This window comes from Lampetra planeri, chromosome 1 (genome assembly GCF_965212315.1).
Source record: "Lampetra planeri chromosome 1, kcLamPlan1.2.h2, whole genome shotgun sequence".
Classification (NCBI taxonomy): Eukaryota; Metazoa; Chordata; class Hyperoartia; order Petromyzontiformes; family Petromyzontidae; genus Lampetra; species Lampetra planeri.
This window is the reverse complement of record NC_136107.1, coordinates 29,235,340-29,257,736: the sequence shown is the minus strand read 5'-3', so window position 1 is coordinate 29,257,736 and position 22,397 is coordinate 29,235,340. Positions and strand designations below refer to the sequence as shown.

General features: G+C 45.3%; 1 protein-coding gene across 4 annotated transcripts in view; it reads left to right on the top strand.

The window, feature by feature from the left end:
• LOC144720986 (uncharacterized) overlaps window positions 1-22,176 on the top strand; it is a 30,236-nt gene extending 8,060 nt beyond the window's left edge. Inside the window, exons 3-9 of one of the 4 annotated variants that reach the window (XM_078598244.1) lie at window positions 1,018-2,208; window positions 2,764-3,179; window positions 5,659-5,818; window positions 9,688-9,866; window positions 11,565-11,648; window positions 14,425-14,511; window positions 15,670-22,176. In XM_078598244.1, coding sequence (XP_078454370.1) covers window positions 1,018-2,208; window positions 2,764-3,179; window positions 5,659-5,818; window positions 9,688-9,866; window positions 11,565-11,648; window positions 14,425-14,511; window positions 15,670-15,920 — 2,368 coding nt within the window. In that variant the 3' untranslated portion in view covers window positions 15,921-22,176. The other 3 variants (XM_078598234.1, XM_078598253.1, XM_078598261.1) reach the window with 3 other exon arrangements.
• Window positions 22,177-22,397: the final 221 nt, after the last annotated feature.

Sequence of the window (22,397 nt, the reverse complement as noted above, 5' to 3'; positions counted from 1 at the left end):
GTGTGTTGTATGTTACATCTTGGGGGGGTGCCTCTTTTAGGGGAAGGGCTCTCATAAACTTTTTTAAGTCAATATACATCCATATTTAAAAAAAATGGGATATTTTTAGCCAGTATCAAAGTTTGAAAAAATAAGAATAGATTTTACCCTTTCTGGCAATAAAACAAATGTTAAGATGTTCAAACACCAAATAGAAACATTTTGTAAGGAATCAAGTCTGCATTAACCACACACGGCACTTGTGGTGAAACATGCAAACAACATGCTCTGATAATATATGCATTGTCTTTGAAACTGATTGGTCTCCATCAGAGAATCCTTCTTTCGGGCCTAGTCTCACCAGTGTCAGACCAGAGAACGCATTTTGGCGTTTTTTGGCGTTCTCTGGTTTGCATGTTCACCATGAGTATGTGTGGTTAATGTAGATATGATTCCTTGAAAAAGGTTTCTACTTGAACATCTTAACACCTGTAATATTGCCAGAAAGGGGAAACCTATTCTTATTTTTTTATACTTTATCTTGCTTTTAATTACCTTCCCACTTGTTATTTAATGCTGAGTGTTACTATTTCGATTTTTTTCCTTCATGATTTTTTGTTTATTGTTGAGCATGTAATGTTTCATATTGTTTTCTTTTGAAGTGATCTTTATGTTTAAAACTTTTTCCAATCTTACCTTTTGTTACACGTCTTTTACGTGCATACGCATAGGATATTATTCTGTCCCTGGTGAAAATTGGTACCCTGTAGCCTAATAGCACCAAGAGTGAGACACCAACATCATTGGGGGGAGCGGTGGTGCAGCGGTTAGTGCACTGCACCCTAAACCCGACAGACAACCTGAGTTAAAGCTCAGGCTCTGGTTAACATCGGTGGTGAACGATATCTGCCATACGATTTGATGTAAGGTTTGAATCGATGTAAACTAGCAGCTGTATTTATATTTTTATAGTTGAATAAGAAACCCCTGATGCGTAGAGACCACATGAACGGTCTACCCATCTCTCTCATTGTGTAGGTGCAGTGCCGAGGAGCTGAAGTCCGCGGCGCTTCATATGCAGGTGGAAGCTCTCACGACGCTCCTGCGCACGCAAGGGGTGGACGGACAGATTCCCACGTGCAAGCAGAATGTACCCAGCCCCTCCCACCCGGAGGCAGCAGCGACGACGGTTACGTCCAGCAATGGTGCGTGGGTACCGGTGGCGTCGGCGTTGTCGTCTTCGCGAAGGCGCGGATTCGCCGTGCCGAGCCGGCCGCGCTCGGACGCGCTGGAGGAGCTTCTGCTTCGCCAAAGCGTGGAGCAGGGTCTGAGCCCTGTGGCGGCATCGGCAGAAGACGCCGCTTCTAAAGCCGTTACTCCGGTGTCCTCTCTGTCGCCGTGCCACTCGTCACCACCATTATCTTCGGATGAACTGGAAGATAAGCAGCACTCCGATACCCCGGCGCAGAGCACCGGTGAAACCGGGAGACTGGTGGAGAACAGCTTCAAAGAGTTTGAGCACGATGGGATTCGTAACAGCAACAGCAGCGTAACGGATGTCGTAAAAGGTGCTATGGTAAATGATTCAGCACCCGCGCCTCTGACTTGTCATGTGGGTGATGTTCAAAGCGTGGCAGCAGTAGATGAAAGGGAATCGAAGCAGACATCAGAAGAAGAATGCAGAAGCGTGGATGGAGCAGGAGACACGACATTGAGTGATGGCGGGAACAGTTCGGCGTCGGGACAGAGAGAGGCGCGTAAAAACCAGCGTAAACAACGCCTGCCAGTGAAACAGACCGATCTGTGCTGGTCGTCTCCAGGCCAGCGACCCAGCTTCCGCAGACGCAACCGGGCCAACGTCGCGAACCGCAGGAGGCGGGCGCTGAGCTTGGAGACGACGACGTCGGAGTTGTGGCCAGGGAACGGTGCCGAGGCAGAACGGGACGTTTCGAGCGTATCCGATCGGTCATCGGACGGGAGTTCGGAAGGGCGGTACGAGAGGCCACGCTGTGCAAAAAGCGGTGGCAAAAGGGGCCCCACGGTGGCTTCCGACAGAAAGGCAGCGCGCAGGAAAATCCGGCGTGTGGCTGCTCCCAAGGTGGCAGTGTCGGCGGCGGCGGTGGAGAGGAACGTACCAGCGGGGGAGGCCGCCGGGCGATGCTGCACAAACAGCACCCCGGCCTCATCAAGGGCCCCCACGGGGCACGTCGGTGAAAAGGAGAGCTGGATGTGGGTGCCATTAAGAAAAAAAAAATTACACACCGCTTTTAATTCATTCTGTCAAAAAAAAATCAGTTTTTTTCGACAATGCCGCGGGCACGGGTATACGTTACCGCCTCTCTACCATCGACAATGAATGGAGAGCCATTCTTCAAGTGAAAATGCATATTTCGGAATATAACTTGTTTTCTGTCGCTATAACATTACCTTCATTTCAAGCGTCTTGGTCTACCAGATGGTTTCTCATCACATCCACACTTCAAGCACTACACCACAGGTCACGACGCTCCTCTCTCTGCTTCTGGCCTCACACCACTCCACTTTGGAATTCCCTCTCATTGTGTCTTTTCCTCAAGCTCTTATAATCTCATGCACTTCAGGAAACTTGTTGACTCGTTATCTTTTCGAACCTTGATAGCCCTGTTTTTTGCCGGGCCGCTTGACATTTTTGTGCCTACGAGTTCGGCGGCTGTGTGAAAAAAACAAAAGCCATATAAATGTATTGCGGTTACTTCTACTTATCTTTTAACCACATGCGAATTTTCTTTTTTTTTTCTTCTTCAGGGATGCCGGCTTTCCGACCCAACCTTCGGACGCTGAACACGCCACCTCCGAGATGACCGGAAGCAGCTGCGCAAGCAACGGCAAGGCACCCGAGCAGATTCCCCCGGGGGCCAGCGAGGAGGCCAGCGAGGAGGCCAGCGAGGAGGCCGGCCGGCACGAAAACGCGCCGGGCGGCTGGCCGGACACGTGGACGCCTACGGGCTTGGAAAGAGATGACGGTGGGAACGACCCGGCCAGCGTGCGCCTTTCCAGGAGGAAGCCCGTATGCCAAACATGCGGTAAAGAGTTCTCGGAGCCAAGCAGCCTGCGGCGCCACGCGCGCATCCACAAGGGCCTGCGGCCATTCGTTTGCTCGCTGTGTGACAAGGCGTTCACGCAGGGCAACCAGCTCAAGACCCACATGCGGATACACACAGGTGCGAGCTGGCCTCTCCCCCCCCCCCTCCCCTTTGCATTGCGTGTACTGAACGATTTCACCCCGGCCGCGCAGCGTTTTACTCCACTCGGCCCCGTTCCTTCGAGCCGGAGAACGGTCGTGTGAAAAGTCTTAAAAAAAAAAATTAGGGCGTGTAAATGTGGGACGAGGAAGAAACCGCCGTTATGATACGACCAGCACCACCACGGTTGTTTGGTTTTTTTGGCAGGCTCTCAATACATTCGTCGGTGTCGGATATCAGAAAAGAAAGGTTTTACTTTCACTGTTGACGCTTGACGTTGCTGTGTTGTTCTCCAAAGTTTTGGTCTGGGCACTGAGTGCATTTGGGGATACCTGCAGCGGCGCAGCTTTTCACATTTTGAGGGCGAAGCTGTCTGCAGAGGCAGTGTTATGTCCAATTAGCGTTTTAGAACAGACTTTAATGAACGACTCGGCTGAAATCATGCCCTCTTTAAATTGAGTATGGTAAACCCTCCCCACTATCCACGGCGACTTACATTCTTGAAAATGCCCGCAAATGCAGAATTCGCTAATGCAGAAACCTTGTTCAACGCGAAAACTGGGGTTCCATTCCTGGTACCTGGTACGAGTTGGGGGTGGGGGGGGAATGGTAAATGTTTAATACCTATGACGTTGCAGTGTTGTTCTCCCTGGCTTGGGCACTGAGTGCATTTGGGGGCACCTGCAGTACCGCAGTTTTATGAAAAAATGTCGTGGCAAAAGCCATTGTTGCACTGTACGTCTATGGTCCTTCACCGAGCCGCACTGACCAGCGTGGTGAAGTATGGTCACGTACACTGGCGGAGCCAGTGGAGGGGGGTGGGGTGGCACGTTCCCCCCCAATGATCCGATCGAAATCCCTAATTTCGGTCGGATCATTGGGGTTTATTAGTAATAAATCGGTATTTTGCGACCCCCACTGCCACCGTGTAGCTTACAGTATTATTATGTGCCTGGGACTCTATGAGATGATAGGACAATAGTCTGAGTCCATAATTGGCAATAAATAACGGCAAAGCAGTTATAAGTGACTCACAGAATTGTGCGCAGTTGCGTATACAGTATACGACTTCCCTGAAGGCATTCACCTTCAGCGAGTGCGATGCCGATCACACACGGTTCGAATTCGACCCTTGATTGATGGCTGCGCCATCGCCGCACACGCGTCAAATAAAAAGCAAGGGACAAGTCCTTACTAACAACTCCTCTATCATTTTTCATTGCTGGAGGGGTTTCCCCCCCTACCTGAAAATCCTGGCTCCACCATTGGTCACGTAACTTGACCCACGAGGCGTGAGATGATGAAGGTAGTACAAAGACATGGTCTACGCACACCACTCGCTTACACGACATACATAAAGACAAAGATTCCCCCACATAGCCTGAACAGATTGTCGGAGCAAGTGCTGTTAGCGAGCACCTATCAAGGCCGGCACGGCACATGAGGGGATGGGTGGCCAGCACCACACACGGCCACCCAGTGGTGATGGTCACTACACACACCGCACCAGGCACTCATTTAAGGCTGAGTCGACCTAGGGGAGGCCCAGGACCGGTTCAGATAATCCTCACTGGTGTTTGCCGTGAGCGGGAATCGAACTGGGGTCGCCAGTTTCGTAGCGCAGCGCGCTAACAGCTGCACTACCGCTCCTCACGACGTACACACACACGCACGCGCGCGCATGCACACAGAACTTCCACATATACACGTCACTTTCTAACTCCACTAGCACAGCATTTGCATACACATACCACTGAAAATGCGCCACTTACACCATTTGTAAACACGCACATCGCCCGCACCCGCATACCTATCACAACTCACTCACTCGAGCTGCGGTCAGAAAATTACCGAGTCCATAATGATGGCAACAAAGCCTGCACAATCCTCAGAATTAAACGCGAGAGACAGAGAGAGAGAGAGACAAACACAGAGAGAGAGACACGCACGCAGAGACAGAGAAACAATGCCTCTGTGACAGGGTAATAGAGAGAGGGGGGGGGGGGGTTGGGGCAGAGAAATTAGCATATCTGTGTGTGTGTCTCTCCGTGTCTGTGTTTGTCTCTCTCTCTGTATATTTGTCTCTCTCCGAGCTTGCATTCACACCTGATGACGGTTGCTTGTGTTGCAATCAAACGTCGTATTCTATTATTTATTTTATTTTATTTCTACGTGACTTTACCGAAAGAACCAAAGAGTCATTCCTGCAGTCACGAAAGCTTAAAATCAAGTCTTCAGGACTCCTGCTCTGTTTCTTGAATTTCAAAAAAGTCGACCCCCCTCCTATATTCTCTCACATCCCCAAAACGTCACCTGGGATAGCAGAGCCCATTGTACACATTTGCATTTTAAAAATGCTCTCCACCGACACAGCAGCTGTCGCATTGAACAAGGCGACTTTCATTTCGTAAATGTCATGCAAAAACGGTCCACGCCTTGGTGTGTTGCGCGCACGCAGGTGAAAAGCCCTACGTGTGTGAAGTGTGCGGAAAGGCGTTCGCACAGAAGTGTCAATTGGTGTTTCACACCCGCATGCACCACGGGGACGAGAAGCCGTACGGCTGCGACGTCTGCGGGCTGCGCTTCGCCACATCCAGCAACCTGAAGATTCACGTGAGGTGTGTATCGCGGGTCATGATAATTGCAGCACTCACCGACGCGTGGCGAGGAGATGTTATCTCCCTCGCCTGGTATGCAGGAGGTCGTGGGTTAGATCTCGCTCCTGACGCCTGCTGTATATTCGGAGATCACGGTGTCCACGGTGTCTCTCTCCCTGTCGTCGAATCCTCCGGTCTCCGCGTCCTCCTGTTTTTACCTCCATATTTAGATACGCGCTGCTGTAGATTTCCATGTGATAAGCCACTTTCGTTGAGCGATCATTTGTGGCCAGGTCGCTTCTGAAAAAAGAGCTACATAGCTCAGTGGGCCTTACCCTGGGAATAATAATAATGAATAAATATTTTTTTAAAGATGTGATAAATGTGCTAAACGGTACTCAGTGACTCAGCTGCAACCATGCCCTCTTTAATTATGTAAGTACATTAAACCATCTCTATCCGCACGGGTTACGCTCGTGAATACGCTCGCGAATGCAGAATTCACGAATGAAGAAAACCTTGTTCCACTGGGGAAAAATGGAGTTACGGTTCCTGGTTCGAGTGAACATGGGGGGGAAATTGTAAATAATTAATAACAATCACTTAAAATAAATAATTAACAGCGATGTGGCTTTTATATTACCTTTGATGCTTTGATGATGATAGAAGTGGTGAAATTGAGGAATTCAGGATGATGATTCCTCGGAAGATGCAGGTTGTTTGATGTCAACGGCGCACAGGTGATAACGGTGATCACAAGTTGGTAACAACACAGGTGATAACACAGGTGATAACAACGGTGATCACAAGTTGATAACAACACAGGTGATAACACAGTTGTGACGGGATGAATGACACATTTATATTTAGACGGACAGATCCGAGCTCGCATGTTCGCTCACTACGGTCACGCAGTTCCGTTCCGCGTTATTCAACACTTGGCATTACTCTAGTTCTGTAGAATATCCTGTTGACGTGAGTGTTACATGAACACCTTTGGGGCAGCAGGGTTGGCGTTGTGGTAACACTTTGCACCTCACAGCAAGAAGGCCATGGGTTTGATTCCTGACTTGGGCGTCTATTTGCATGGAGTTTATGTTCTGTTAAGCGCAAGTTTTCTCCGGAGTTCTGCGGATTTCCCTCATTGCTGCTGCAAAAACAAAACAAAAAACACGCAATTGTCAGTGGTCGTGACCAAACATCTCACGCTGAAAATGTACCTGAAAATTACTAAACTATTTTTATTTTACCAGGTAAGGCCAACTGAGCAATATAGTTCTAGATTTGAAGCTTTCGTGACTGCAAGGATTCATATTCTTAGGTTTTTTCGGTAAAGTCACGTAGGTAAAAAATTTTAATTAATAAAAGTAAAATAAAAATAAAATAAAAATCACGACGTTTCGGAGGCAACACAAGCTGAAGACGGAAGCTTGTGTTGCCTCCGAAACGTCGTGATTTTTATTTTATTTTACTTTTATTAATTTTAATTTTTTACCTACGTGACTTTACCGAAAAAACCTAAGAATATGAATCCTTGCAGTCACGAAAGCTTCAAATCTATTGCTCAGTTGGCCTTACCTGGTAAAATAAAAATAGTTTAGTAATTTGCAGGTACATTTTCACTGAGAATATGAGCAATATAGCTCTATTTCAGAAGCGACCTGGCTATTACAAATGATAGCGCAATGAAGTGGCTATTCACGTGGAAATGTATTGCAGCCAAATACGATAATCACATGTTTTTAAATGTGAAGGGAAAAACCGGAGGACCCGGAGAAAAATCCACAAGACCACGGGGAGAGAAACATGAATACTTAAAATATGCAGCAGGCGTCAGGGTCGGAATCGAGCTCACGACCTTCTGTATACCAGGTGAGGAAGTTAACATGTTGGCACTGTGGTCGAGATGTTAACAACCTCGCTTGTCCTGTACAAGGCAATGGTCCAAGCCGTCACCACCACCACTGCCGGCCTGTCAAACGGCACCAGGGACGCATGAACTGGGCCGCGTGAATATTTTAAAGAGATGCTCGTCCCCTTCGTGTGCGCGCCTCTGCGTCGTAGTACATTTGATATAAAAAGTTAATATTTAATATTTGTACAGTATTTCAAAGTGTTGATTGCAACATTTTTTTTACCTTGATACTCCCAAGCTATATTTATTCCATTGATTAAATGGCATCTAATGAGAAGCGTCTTGACATTGAAATAAGTAATATTTAAAAATACTTTACAAAAAACAAGCTTTAATGAAATGTACTGTACTCGTAATGGCAGAACTCCACAACTCCAGGAAGTGGCCGCAAAGCTTGCCACAACGTGAGGGACCGTGGTGATTTACAGCTAACGTCAGTTGAACGTGGACAATTAGACACAAGCCGAAACATAACATATAAAAATGAATGTTTAAAAATACTTTTTTTATTTTTTATAAAATATAGTATTGTCATCAGTATGACATAAGTATACCAAGTTTGCAGTCGATACCACATTGGGAAGTGGGTTAAAATTGAGTTACAAGATTTGAGGATATGAAAACGACAACAACAGACAGAGTGAGTTAAATAAAAGCATGTAAAATAGTGTGTCAGCGGGCACTCAAACAGCAGGAGCGGCGCATTCGCCGTTCGCTGCAGAGATTCACGTTTCATTTCCAGCAGGCCACCCTGGTTAACGCTGCGGGTAAATCATGCACACGATGCACTGGCCCCGCTTGCTTTGCAATGGAGGTTTATATTTTTTATTATTATTGTTTATATGAATTTTTGTTTAATTTTTTTTTACAAATATGTTTTTATTTTTTTCTTGGGTGCAATTGTGAACAATAACCATATCCGACAGTTCATCTAGTCGTTGATAACCACTGGTTCACCGCACGTCAAAGGACCCGTGACCGTCGTTGGATACGAGTAGGCCATTGTGTCGCTGGTGCCATCGTCCAAACTTGCCAAATTCCCCAAAATGTCACCCCGAAAATTTCTCAATTGCGGCAACCATCCTCCCCTTTCCCCAGCACCACACCTGGAAAACTAAAGCCTGCTCACAAGCCGGTGGAAAAGTTCCCTTTTTCCGCACAGGGACAGCAGCGACCAGGGTTGCCCTTATAATGTTTGAGACGTGATGCGAGGTGCTTTGAGATGCTGAGGCATTTAAGCGCCGTAATGGACGACTGATTTTTTGGAGTTTGGTTCTAATAACCTTTTTGTTGTTGTTTGTTAGTGCTTTCTGTTTCGGTGCCATTTCTTAATTTGTGTATTCCCTTGTTGATTTTGCTTGGTAGTAGTAGTAGGGGGTTTTCATTTGCTCGGTGTGAGTGTGCGTTGGGCTTCTTTCGCGCCATACGTAGCCAACCATGTGTACGGGATTCAGTCCTTATATATAATTAATGTACAGCGGTGTAGGATACTTTTGCCATGAATGACGCAATGTAAAATTAAAGCCTTAAATTAACCGGAAGAGGGGAAGACCAAATAGAGAATGGATTAACGGCGACATCATTGAGATTTTTGCCAGAAAGATGTGGCACCACTTGAGCATACTGCCACTACAAGACGAAATGTGCAGCGGACACCTACGGGGTTGTGTGCCTATGAATCGTGAAGATATTAGGAAGCCACTGGAGCTATGCACGTTTAAATCATCTAGATTGAAAAACTAGTTTTTTTTTAAACTGCTTTTTGTGTTTAGTTTATTGTCCTTCCCCCGCACGATTAGCGTGGTTGATGACGGACAGTGCGAAAGAAGTTCAACATACATACATACGTACATACATGATAATGATAATTAAGTATTATAAATGCAAAATACGATGATTTAATGTATGCAATGAAAAGCGCCGTTTCGTAAAAGCAAACAACTTTTAAGGGGCCATCTCGTTCCCCTGCCAGCAGGAAACACAGCGGAGAGAAGCCGTACATGTGTGACACGTGCGGGCAGCGGTTCGCTCAGGCGAGCACGCTCACCTACCACGTGCGCCGGCACACGGGCGAGCGCCCCTACGTGTGCAACGTGTGCGGCAGGACCTTCGCCGTGTCCAGCTCGCTCATCACGCACGCGCGCAAGCACACCGGTGCGTCGCCTTCTTCCTGTTCACTTTCTCTTCAACTTCTTCTTCAACTTCTTCCTCTTTCTCTTCACCTTCTCCTCCTCCTCCTTCTTCCTCTTTTTCTTCTGCCTCTTAGAAGGGGACGACGGCAGGAACGACCCGGCCAGCCTGTCTTCCCGTACAGGCGTACGTGTACGTCATCAGTTTTTCTTCCGATTCCGTAACCTATGACGTGCGTATGTGTACATCATCAAAACGAAACCGGAATAAAACATTTTAATAAAATAACTTAATCGGTACCGAGGCTTCCACAAGGCCATGCGGGAGGGTGTGCGGCACAGTTTTGGCGGCGATTATCGTAGAGTGCGGCGGTCGTGTTGCTACGGTTCTCTGCAGTGAGTAACAACGTCTTTAAAAACAGCGGCACTACTACGCCTCGCTAAATAAAAAATTACCGCTCGCGCGTTCAGTGGTTCAGCGGTTAATGGGACACCGCCACACACTGTGACTTACAGACGTCTCGGAACGGGAAAGTGGTTAAGCCGGGTTCTTGATTGTTTTGAGGAGTTGGTCTCAGTCCAAATCTCTGACTAGGCCAAGACGATTTGAGAACACGATTTGATGAAGTTATACACGGTAGAACCCCTCTTAACGCCGGTAATTGGCTCCACACAACGAGTCATTAAGTGATTTGGTCGTTAAGCGAGTATAGGAAGTACACGTTAAAGGCTTAATTTGTTCCGACAGCATCGAAAGTTACCCTTTTTCACCCAAACAACTTACTTTCTAATATTGAAACAATGGATATTAACACATAAAGATACCATCAACATTGTAAACACACAATATTTAAATAAACATACTTAATAAATACACGCATTAATATTTACTGTACGTACAACAGCCTGTCGTTAACTGGGGAATGGTCGGTAAGCGAACACATTGGGCTCTATGGAGGCAGTACACTACTATACACTACACTATACACTACACTATACACTACACTATACACTACACATTGGGCTCTATGGAGGCCCGTCGTTAACCGATTAGTCATTAACAGGGGTGGTCATTAAGAGGGGTTCTACTGTACGTATATATTTCAGAATCATTTTATTTTTCATGTTCTCTGTAGAATGTTGGTTTTGACACGCCAACGAGCACTGTTCCCTAGGTCTGCAAAGATTGGTTCCCCTCGTATGGATAAGAAGTTACGTAATGTTCTCCTTTGGGGGCAGGGTGGCATTATTTAATTCGGGTGGTGCTGAATGTGAGAGCCCCATATGGAGACATATCTTGATGTCATGAGAAGATACCAACAGCACAGTTTGAATGAGGAAGCAAAAACCCTAGTTTTATATCCAGTTTCCTTTGTCTTCGTGATTTAATCAGCTTCCGGTTTAGCTGAATATTGTCATTGTCTTTTTCAACATTTTAAATGTATTGACTTTTGTTGTAAAAAATATTAATCTTTAAAAAAAATGGTTTTAGAAATAACCTGGCCAATTAAAATGAGGACCACTTTGTAACATGTAAGTGGAGATACTGGCCCTTGTCAAGGGAATGTGGAATTTCCACCACTGGCTTGGAACATTGGTGAAGGTCCGGTGATGTCCTGTCCAGCTCATTTGAATGTGGGAGTTTATTTTGTTGTACTGTACGAGTTTACAAGTGGTTGTTTAACCAATGCAGTGTAAACAATATCCTGTTACCCCTGCGTAGGTGAAAAGCCCTACATATGTAACACCTGCGGGAAATGTTTTTGCTCCTCGGGGGAGTTAAAAAAACACTCGCGCTCGCATACTGGTGAGTTTGTTGAATGACTATGAATATATGTGCATAAATGGCCGCACGTTCAGTGGTTAGCACACTACTGCACTGTGAACCTGGTGACCTGAGTTTGATTCCCAGCTACGAATAATATCGGCGGTGAGTGATAAAAATTAAATAATAAAAACTGAAATAAGTAAATATTTTTTTATTCTTAGGTTTTTTTTTACCTACATGACTTTACCGAAAAAACCTAAGAATATGAATCCTTGCAGTCACGAAAGCTTCAAATCTAGAAATATTTTTTTACCAGGTCAGACCCCCCCACTGAGCTATGTAGCTCTTTTTCAGAAGTGACTTGATCACAAATGATAGCTCAACAAAGTGGCTTATGTGGAATTTTTTTAGCAGCCAAATACTCTAAATACATGATGTTGATTCTAAATGTGAAAAGTTAAAAACCGGAGGACCCGGAGAAAAATCCACACGACCACAGGGAAAGAGAGACGCAGACTATAAATACAGCAGGCGTCAGGGTCGGGACCGAACCCACGACCTCCTGTATACCAGGCGAGGTAGTTAACATCTCGTCATCATGGCGCAAATATAAACTCGTTCTGGCCACCACCACCCAACCCCCTCTACACACACGCTGACCAGAATGGAGAAGTATTGTAAAATGAAATCAACATTGCTGGTACAGCATGGGAAGTTCGTCATCCAGCACTAGATTGTTTAAGCCTCTAACTATTTTATCACGATAGACAGTGAGGATAGCAATTCCATATTCTTTGGGTCTTTCGGTAAAGTCACGTAGATAGGTTCAAAGAAAATAACCAAAAACTACGACGTTTCAATCGCAACGCAAGCGGTCGTCATCAGGCTGAAAAAAGAGAGGAAAGCTGCTGAGGCAGACTGTTCTAAAGGTTTTGAAATGGGTGTAGCCCAAGGGTCATAAACGAAGTGGGCGGGGCTGTTGATGTTAATGTGAGAAATTAGCATGTTAATGTCAGATCGGAGGGCGACCTCCACGACGAGCGTGCGGAGGTGGCTATTCTAGACTTGAAGTTTTCGTGACTTCAAGGATCCATACTCTTGGTTCTTTTAGTAAAGTCACGTAGGTAGAGAAAATAAAATAAAACAAAACACGACGTTTCGGTCCATCATCAGGCGGGGACAACCACAGCGAAAACAATCGCTGAAGTATGCCAAAGAGATGACTGTGACAAGGGATTATTTAGCTGAGGGGGGGGGGGGGGAGCCAGGGTGAGTGTGGGGGCGGGGCGTGGGCTGGAGGAGAGCGTCAAGGATGGTCCTAAAAGCTAAAGCACGACCTAAAGTTGTGACATGTTGGGGGGTGGGGGAGAGCTCTGCAGGCTCGAAACACTGCACGGCAAATTTCTAAGTGATGGGAGTGAGCAGGGCTGGGAGTAAAATACTGGAGATACGGATATGAATACAAACTATAAGGCAGCTAAGGTTTAACTTGGTTAATAACATCCTTCCAATGATTGCTCAATTTGAATCCATCTTCTCGGTTGAAGTTATGTCTTTTTTATCTATGTTTGTCCCAAAGAGCCATTAGGCCTCCTCTCTGTTTGAGAGGAGGCCTAATGGCTATTTGGGACATTCTGTCTCCAGGAAAGCTACCCACACAGATTCCTATCTGAAACCTGATTCCCACCACCATCCGGCACAGAAGAATGCCCTCATCAAAACACTACACCATAGGGCCCACTGCATTTCTGACCAACACCACCTGGCCAGTGAATTAGAACATGTACACCGGATCCTTAAGATGAATGGATATTCGGACCGCATCATCCGCAAAGCTGTTTCTCCAACCATGGAGAAACAACCCCCTGAGACTCCGATCAAAACCATCACATTACCTTACATAGCAGGCATTACCAAAAAGATTTCCAAAATCTTAAACAAACACAAGATCCAGGTCCGATTCAGTCCAGTACACAAAATCCGTGATCTGATCCCATCCGTAAAAGATGTCATTCCTGAGTAGCAGTACCCTGGGGTCTACAAACTGAGTTACATTTGTGGTTATTGTTACATGGGGGAAACGAAACGACATGTATCAGACCGTATTCGCGAGCACAAGGCAGATTTGAAACACGGCAGGACGAACTCTTCCGCCGTGGCTGATCATTGCTACAACGCTGTGGGCTCTCATGATATTGTTTTCTCCGATACCAAAGTGCTCTGCAAGCCGTCTGGATACCACCAAAGATTTGTCCATGAAGCCATCCAGATATACAAACATAGACATAACTTCAACCGAGAAGATGGATTCAAATTGAGGATCTGACATTAACATGCTAATTTCTCTCACATTAACATAGCCACCTCCGCGCACTCATTGTGGAGGTCGCCCTCCGATCATACATTAACATAAATTGCCCCGCCAACTTCGTTAATGACCCTTGGGCTACACCCATTTAAAAACCTTAAAACAGTCTGCTTCAGCAGCTTTCCTCTCATTTTTCAGCCTGATGACGACCGCTTACATTGCGATGGAAACGTCGTAGTTTTTTGTTATTTTTGTTATTTACTTTGAACCTTTCTATGTGACTTTACCGAAAGACCCAAAGAATATGAATTCCTGCAGTCACAAAAGCTTTAAATCAAGATTTAATAGCAATTCCACTTCACCAACCAGTTTATAGTATTTTTATTTCCCACTTGGGATCTTAACTGCAAACCACTGATATTTCTGGTTTTAAACATTGGTCACCAGCTTAAAGCAGCGTTGTTTGTATATTAATACAGATGTGTAACATTTTTGTGTTTTCTGCAGGCGAGAGGCCGTTTATTTGTGAAATATGTGGAAACTTGTACACGGATGCAAAAAATCTGCGCAAGCACCTCAACCGCGTGCATTTGGGTAAGCTGGCGTAGGCTGCAAGGATTGAATGGTGAACATAAAACCAGCGCAGCATACACGGTTTTCTAAACATTTACCTTCGAACGCTACATTAGGGCGGCAGTGTTGCAGAGCTGTAACACTTATACGTGTATATGTTGAACTTCTTTCGCACCGTACGTAGCCAACCATGCGAATCGAAGGACAACAAACTAAACACAAAGTAGTTGTAAAGAAATTAGTTTGTCAATCTAGATGTTGATTTCAAAGTGCATCGCTCCAATGAGCCGAATATCGTAAGCAAGAGCGTTCCAGACAGCCACAGATGCGCATCCGAAAGATGTACACCAGATGAGGTAGTTAACATCTCGCCACCGTGGTGCCTTTAGCAGGGTAAACTAGCATCAGAATAATAGCAACTTCAAAGGAAATGATTTACTGTAATCACAGGACCCACACCGCTATCATACAGATCACACTTTCAGGTGATGTTTATTGCATAAACCATCAAGCAAACTCCAGTCAGCCTCACAGTGGCTTTTGGCTAACCATCGAACAAAGACAGTTACCGTATCGCGCGCTTTCAGATGCACTTCTGCGGCCTTCTGGAATGCTCTTTCGATATGAGGAAGCCACAGGAGCTGTGTGTACTTTTAAATCATCTCGATTGAAAACACATTTCTCTAAAACTGCTTTTTGTGTTTAGTTTGTTGTCTTTATCCCGCACCTCCAATTAGCACAGTTGGCTACGTACGGTGTGGAAAAGTACAACATATGTATATATCCATAATTGAGGTTTTTTTGGGTTAGATTGCGTAAATATAAATGTGTCATTAAACCAGTCACAATCCAACACAGCCTTCAGGTGACAACTAGATTTGGCTGTCACCTGATGAGGCTGGTTGTTGTAATTACTGGCGAAACGTCATGGTACTAGAATTGTAAATGTTGTAGTGGGTTTACTCTCCAACACATTGGTGTGCTGTACTAGTAACTAATTGGCACATTTTATTTACGTGACAAACCTTACAAATTGGCTGTGGCGGGTGTAACGACACATTTATATTAACGCGATCTAACCCAAAAACCTGTTATGGATAATATTGGTCGCGAAAGCCTACATGTTAAACTGTAGGTATATCCATATGCAGATCTGATTCGAATTTTTTTCTTCCACAGGTGAAAATTTTTCCAATAAGAAGACCGACATGGAGGACTCTTCCACGGCATACCTGAAAACAGAACCGAAATCCGAGGCCGATATTCTACCCATAGAGCAATTGGTTGCCATGACAACATCCCACCTTCCCACGGAGGTGATCGTCACAGACGGCGGCGGAGGAGGGCAGGCGTCTGTGACCATCGCTACGGGGGAGGCCAACGCCCACCTGGTGTACCTCGCCTCACAGCTGTACTGCGACCAGGCCTGAGCATATGCGCCAGGCTACGGCACAGGCACGGATTCAACGTCGGCATTGAAATAAAACTAAAAACCATTTTTTTTTTTAAATGGCTGGTGTACGAAACAAGACGTCGCCTTTTGGAATGTAAACAAACGTGGTTCAATGTTAAAACTTGCAATGCCTGATTTTACGGAAATGTTCGTATTTAATATAAAAACGCTGAAAGGACTGAAGTTGGGATCAAACGTGCAGCACTTATCCACAAGAGGGTGTTTTTGGGTTAGAAAACTGTCGTTAAACACCGCCACCGCCAAACACGGCCAATTGGTAAGGTTTGTCATGTAAACAAAACGTGCCGATTTGTTACTAGTTCAGCACACCCGGTGTATTGAAGAGTGAACCCACAGCATTTACAATTTGGTGAGCGCCAAATGAAAGCGGAATCGGAACGAGCGGCACGAGAGACCCCACGTGCGGCAGTCTCTCGCCCGCGAAGCTTGGGGGGGGTCACGCGTGCGGCAGTGCCGATTCCTGGCGTGGCACTGTAGCTCTGTGCCGTCGGGGACACGCTGGCATCCGCCTCTACGCGCTGCCGTTAAAACGCCAACGTTCTTGTGGGTAGCGAGAGAGCCGTTGGCTTGTTTCGTGCTTTGTAGCCGCGGTGGTGCGCGAAGCACTGTTAGGATATTGAAAATTTGAGCGTTGTTCTTTTTGACGATCTCCAACGTCCCACATGAATGTCAGTCCCCATTCCAAGGTTAGTTTCCAAGATTAGCATACATTGTCCTTGCAGAATAACAAATCTACCGAGTTAAAGTTTTTCACCCGCATATTCTGAAATGACGACGGTTTATGCTCTCCGACCAAACTTTTTCAGTTGTCGAAAAACTGTAAATAACAAATGAGAGACTCGTGTGCTCACTAATATTTCCCATTTTTTTGCCAAACGCTCGGTCAGTAATGTAATGTTTGGCATGTAAAGACCTTGCATGCCTTCATAAGTGGAAGTTATTTCTACATAGGACGTTATATATTTATCGTGCATCTTTTACAATTCAACATTTGTTTAAATTGAGGTCGTCGTCTTTGTAGCTGGTCTGGTATTTTTAACGCGAGGTTGCAGCTCGCCCCTTGCTGCTCCTTAGCCGGTTCGCCAGTGATGCATGGAGAGCATGATGCCTGCTTTTTATCAACTGGGAATGTGTGTATACACAATGTGTGACCACGATATATGGCTTCGCAATAATTCTTTCGTGAAGACGAACAAAGAATGCCACCTATTGGGGCAGAGACCCCCCCCCCCCCCGATCGCGCGGCAAACACTGCACGCGGCAGAGTTTCAAGCGCTTTTTGCGCCTTTCGTGAAGTGGCTGCCCGTCAGATGTTCTCTTTAGGATGCCAAGTGCACAGCACCCGACGTGTTGGGAAAGCGCTGCCAATGCAGGTGCCGAGAATTCGGTGATCTCGGAAGGCATTAATTTAGGCAAACGATCGTGAATTTAAATAAAAGGTTGTGTGCTCTTTTATATTCTGGCTATGAATTCACGCAGTTTACTGTCGCAGGAAAAGAACTTTGTTTTCCCTCAATGTACAGGGTGCTTCAAAAAAATATTTTCACTTATATGGGACTATCGTTTTTAATGGAATAATAACAAATGTATGTTAATAGCTTCAAAAAGTCAGTCTTCATTTGTTCGCATCATTGTCAACACATGCCTGGAATCTTCTCCAGATGGTTTCCAGAGCCCGGAGGCACATTTCTTGTGGTATTGTTGCAAATTCTAAGAAGGGTTAAACAAAAATTTGACTGCACCCTGTACTACACATACATAAGAGTTCATGTCATCTTGTAGGAAGACGGGTAGCAACACTGAGCTGAATGCACCTCCAAGTATGCAATTCAAACAGCACCGTACGCATACAAAAATAAGGACATAAAGGATTGCAACTTTTTAAGTAAGATGTAATCAAAGGATATATTTAATATATTGCTTAGTGTATTTAGCCTCATTTTACAGAGTAGTCTGAACCCATAGGAATGTTTGATTTACACTCGCTGGCTCAGCCACCGACAAATGCGCATTACCTAACATTTCGTCAATGAACGTTGATGGCAGTTTTAATATGAATTCATCACGTGAGACATTACACATTTTTGCACATCCCCAGCAGTGAGCAAACGCCGCGGGATAGCTCAACTCCCGTGCCGTGGCCACGTGGGGTGGAGGCGCCGTGGCTGCAGAGCGAGGCCACTCGTTGGGCGCAAGCCTGCCAGGCAGGGGTTGGTGGATCACGGAGGTCTGAGAGAAACTCTTGAAATCCCCCCCCACCCGTTGCGTTCCGACTAGCCAGGACCTTGTGGAGACAGCATTGCGATCCCACTTACATGGAGGAGACCGCTTGGCTCGTCATAATCAACTTCACAGAATTATCAATTGCGTACAATTAGTTGTTTATGTCGTATACAGTCCATATTTGATGTTTGGGTTAGACCGTGTAGTTATGTCTGTTGAACTTCTTTCGCACCGTATGTAGCCAACCGTGCTCATCGGAGGTGCGGGAGAAGGACAAACTAAACAACAAAAAGCAGCTCTCAAGGGAAAATGTGTGTTGTAAATCCTTCTCCACCCGACAGCAAATTAATGAAGTTACGTGAACAAGCGGCGGGCAATTGCCAAAAATCCTGAAAGTGTCAGATGATGCTGGTTGTAACTAGCAGCGAAACCTTGTACCAAGTTATAAATGTTGTGGATTGTTCGCTCACACACCGCCATGCTCAAGCAGTAGTAAATTTGGACGTTCGTTCAAGTGCGACGACTTTATTAAGCAGTCTGACCCAAACATCGATCATGAACCATTGGTTGCGAAGGTTTGCATGTTAAACGTAAACAGTCCATTGAGATAGAATGTATTTATAATAGGACCAAAGTAAAACAAGGTTAGATTGTAAAAAAAAAATACTGACTTGTGTATGATTTTACATTAGTAGTTTTGATCGGTGATCGCCTAAAATCAATTGGCACTGCATCCTTTGCGGTATTGTCGTCTTAAACGTAAAACTGCAGTCCAACTGCTCACGGCAATTTTCGCCCAATGCTTTTGTGTCAAAATAGGAAAATTATTTAACAATTTTTGTTGTTAAATAATTCTTTATTTTGCATGTTCTCACCATGCTTTGTTTTTCGGTTATCATTTGGAGGTGCACTTGACCTGCGCCCATCATCCCATACCTGTCCAATCCCTTATCAGTTGCCTACCTTACTACAGACCAATTCAGACCTTATTGGTCACCCCGTGCCCTTATAAATTTCAACGTTCATCCTATAAAGTCCCATCGCAAGGGAGAAACACAAACAGACGTGATTTTGTTGTTTCCCGTATTGAAACGGCTGTACACCGTATGGACCTGAAAATAAAATTTCCCTGTACAAGAATATGGGGTAAACCGTATGGGTTGACAGCTATGTAATCCTTTCGTGCAAAGCCAGCTAATGCTTTACATAAAAAATATCACCAATGTTAAAAACTGCCAAAGTTTTTTTTTTTAATGGAAACGTACAATAGTACGGCATTCGGAAGTTACTTCAGCTCGACGGGGTATCAAGCAACAACACTTGGGCCGGTAATGTCCCTGCCGAGACTCGTTTTGGCACGATAACACGCCAGTCATTGCACTACATCGACCAGAGAGAGCCACTATCTCGCATGTCATCAACGGGAGCCATTTATTGAATTACAGAAAACGATGAAGGTGATTAATATTTTTTATTTCCCCCCCCCCCCCCCCAAATATTCTGACCTTGCATTTTGTAGCCGTTCTTTGAGCCCAGCGGGGGGCCGCTTATACCTTGCCTTGCGGTGTTGGAATGGTGCTAGGAACCCTTGCAATAGTGTACCTGTAGCGGTCTCTTCGTGGGCATTTTGAGGCATACATTGAGCCCGTTTGATAGCATCCAAGGTCGTTGTTTGTACAGTAGCCCCCTCGGTTTACCATGCCAATCGATTAACGATATTTTGATTAAAGATCCGCCTCTCCCCGTAAAGGGTCCCCATTGTTTTTATTAACGGAACATTTTCGATTAACGTTTTTGTTTTACGGTGTCACGTGGCTCCGCCAATTTCGGCCAATCGAAGCGCTCCTAAAGTGGGTTCTGCAGCAGACCTCAGCCAGTCGGCGACGTCCCCTTACGATTAGCTTTTTGGGAGCAACTGGCTGCTGGCTTTTCAATGTTTGATGTGTGTTGTTTATGGAAAAAAAACTGCTCTTTAATACTTAACATGTTCTTATAACGTTTATTTATTAAAATTTCGTGTTTCAATATTACAAAGTATATTTTTAGGGTGGGAAAAAGGTCAACTTCTGATCGTCTCGGAACAAATGGAGCCCTCTAAATGTGCATTTCCTACATTCGATTCACGATTATTTCTATTAACGACGGGTTTTCATGGAACCCATTAACATCGTTAACCGAGGGACCCTACCGTATTGATCATTCGGGACTCGGGAGAGCGGTTTAACAACGCGGTGTAGTGCCACCTGACGGAATGCCAAATGGTTTGCGAACCGCTTATAATACAGCTAAAGAAACTCGTTCAAACTGTACATTGACCCGTGCATGCGACGTGAATGAATAATATTTTAAATTTATAAAGCGCCCTTTAACAATCGTTCTCAGGGCCGCTATGAACTCGGGTAAACCTCGGTTAATGCATCTGGTTTGGTGAATGCATCAGTTTTGATGGCAGGATCTGCTTCGTTGTACGTTTGAAGTTTGAAACACAGGGTGATCCATTTATAATAGGGATATTTTTTGTATTAAGAAAACGGAATTTGAATGCGAAGCTCCGATCTCAATACAGTGTACGTTATTGTTCTACATCTCGCCTGGTGCACTTTTCCAACCTAGCCAGTATTAATAGTTTTTGGTTGGACACATATGAGGCTTTCGCGACCAACGTTATCCATAAGATAGTTTTTTGGATTAGATCGCATAAATATAGATATGTCGTTAAACCCACCAGCACCCGACACGGCCAATTAGTAAGGTTTGTCACGTAAACAAAACATGCCAATTCGTTACTAGTACAGCACACCGGTTGTGTGTTGGAGAGTAAAGCTACAACAACATTTACAATTAGTAACGAATTTCCACGTTTTGTTTCCCTAACAAACCTCATTAATTCGCTGTGTCGGGTGGTGGCTAGTTAAACGACGCGTTTATATTTATGCGAACTAACCCAAAAAACTCATGGATAGTTTAAATGAGGACACACACATACGGAGATGTGCCAAGAGACGAAACGGGGCAGGTTCCAAATGTGTGGGGGGCAGCAGCTACGTTCAAATGCGTTTCGATCCAAATTATGCGGCTCGAAATTCCGATAACCATTAACAGACAATCGTACACGCGTGCGCGCGTCGCAGCTCGTGCAAGGGGGGCCAAACCCCAATTTGTTCCATTGTGGGAGGGTGGGGGCTGTGGGGAGGGTGTTGGGGGTGGTCCATCCAACACAACATCCCCTTGTAACCCAGTCGCACGCTAACGCACGGGGAGCGAGGCGTGGATAGTATCGCTGTCGGGATCGATGTCGCGCGTGAAGGGCTGCTCCGGCAGAGCAAGGTCGCTTTCCTGCAGTGAACGGTGTCCGTTTTGTGCGGGTAAGAATGTGTTGAGCAATCGGGGGTTTCATCGGAACTGGCAAACCAGAATGGGGCACTCGGTCGGGGTGTTGTCGGTCTATCAAATGAAACTAATCTAAATCATGTTTTTTTTTTATTGTACCAGGTATAAGGCCCATTCGAGCTATAAAACGACCTGGCCACAAATGATATCTCTACGAAGTGGCTTATGTGGAATTTTATCGCAGCTTAAATGCTCTTAAACGCGGAGAAAAGTCCTGACCACGGGGGAGAGAGACATGCAAACTCCAAGGGTCGGGTCAGGATCGAACCTACGACCTTCTGTATAACAGGCGAGGGAGTTAACATCTCGCCAACCAAATCCTGGATGGGGGTTGACTCAGCCCATCGTCTCTGTGATCGATACAATAAATGGATCACCCTGCACTTCGTTCATTGTAATCATCGGAACGATACATTTGAGTTGATCGGCTGTGTGAGACTGTGCCTGTGCACGTACGATGTGTTTACGTTGTGTTTATGCCGGTTTATCCCAAAAGGTTTGTGTAACCTTCAATCAAGTACCTTTGAAGCTGTGCTACTTTATAGGCAAGAAATGTTGTTGGTTATAAATCAATAAAACAAATGCTTGAATAAAAAGGAGTAACCTGGTCTACGAAATGATGAAAAAAACCTTTGCTCGAGTGCAGGTGTCATCATTGCAAACTAAATGCTATGAAAAGGAAATACATTAACGGTAAACAATGATGCCGTTCACAGACCGCGTTAAACCGTAGATAGTGGAGTTTTATAGCGTAGCAATTGCCACAGCTTGTTTTTTTGTGCTGAACGTATCCGTAATCAGACCTGAGTTTTAGCGGCTT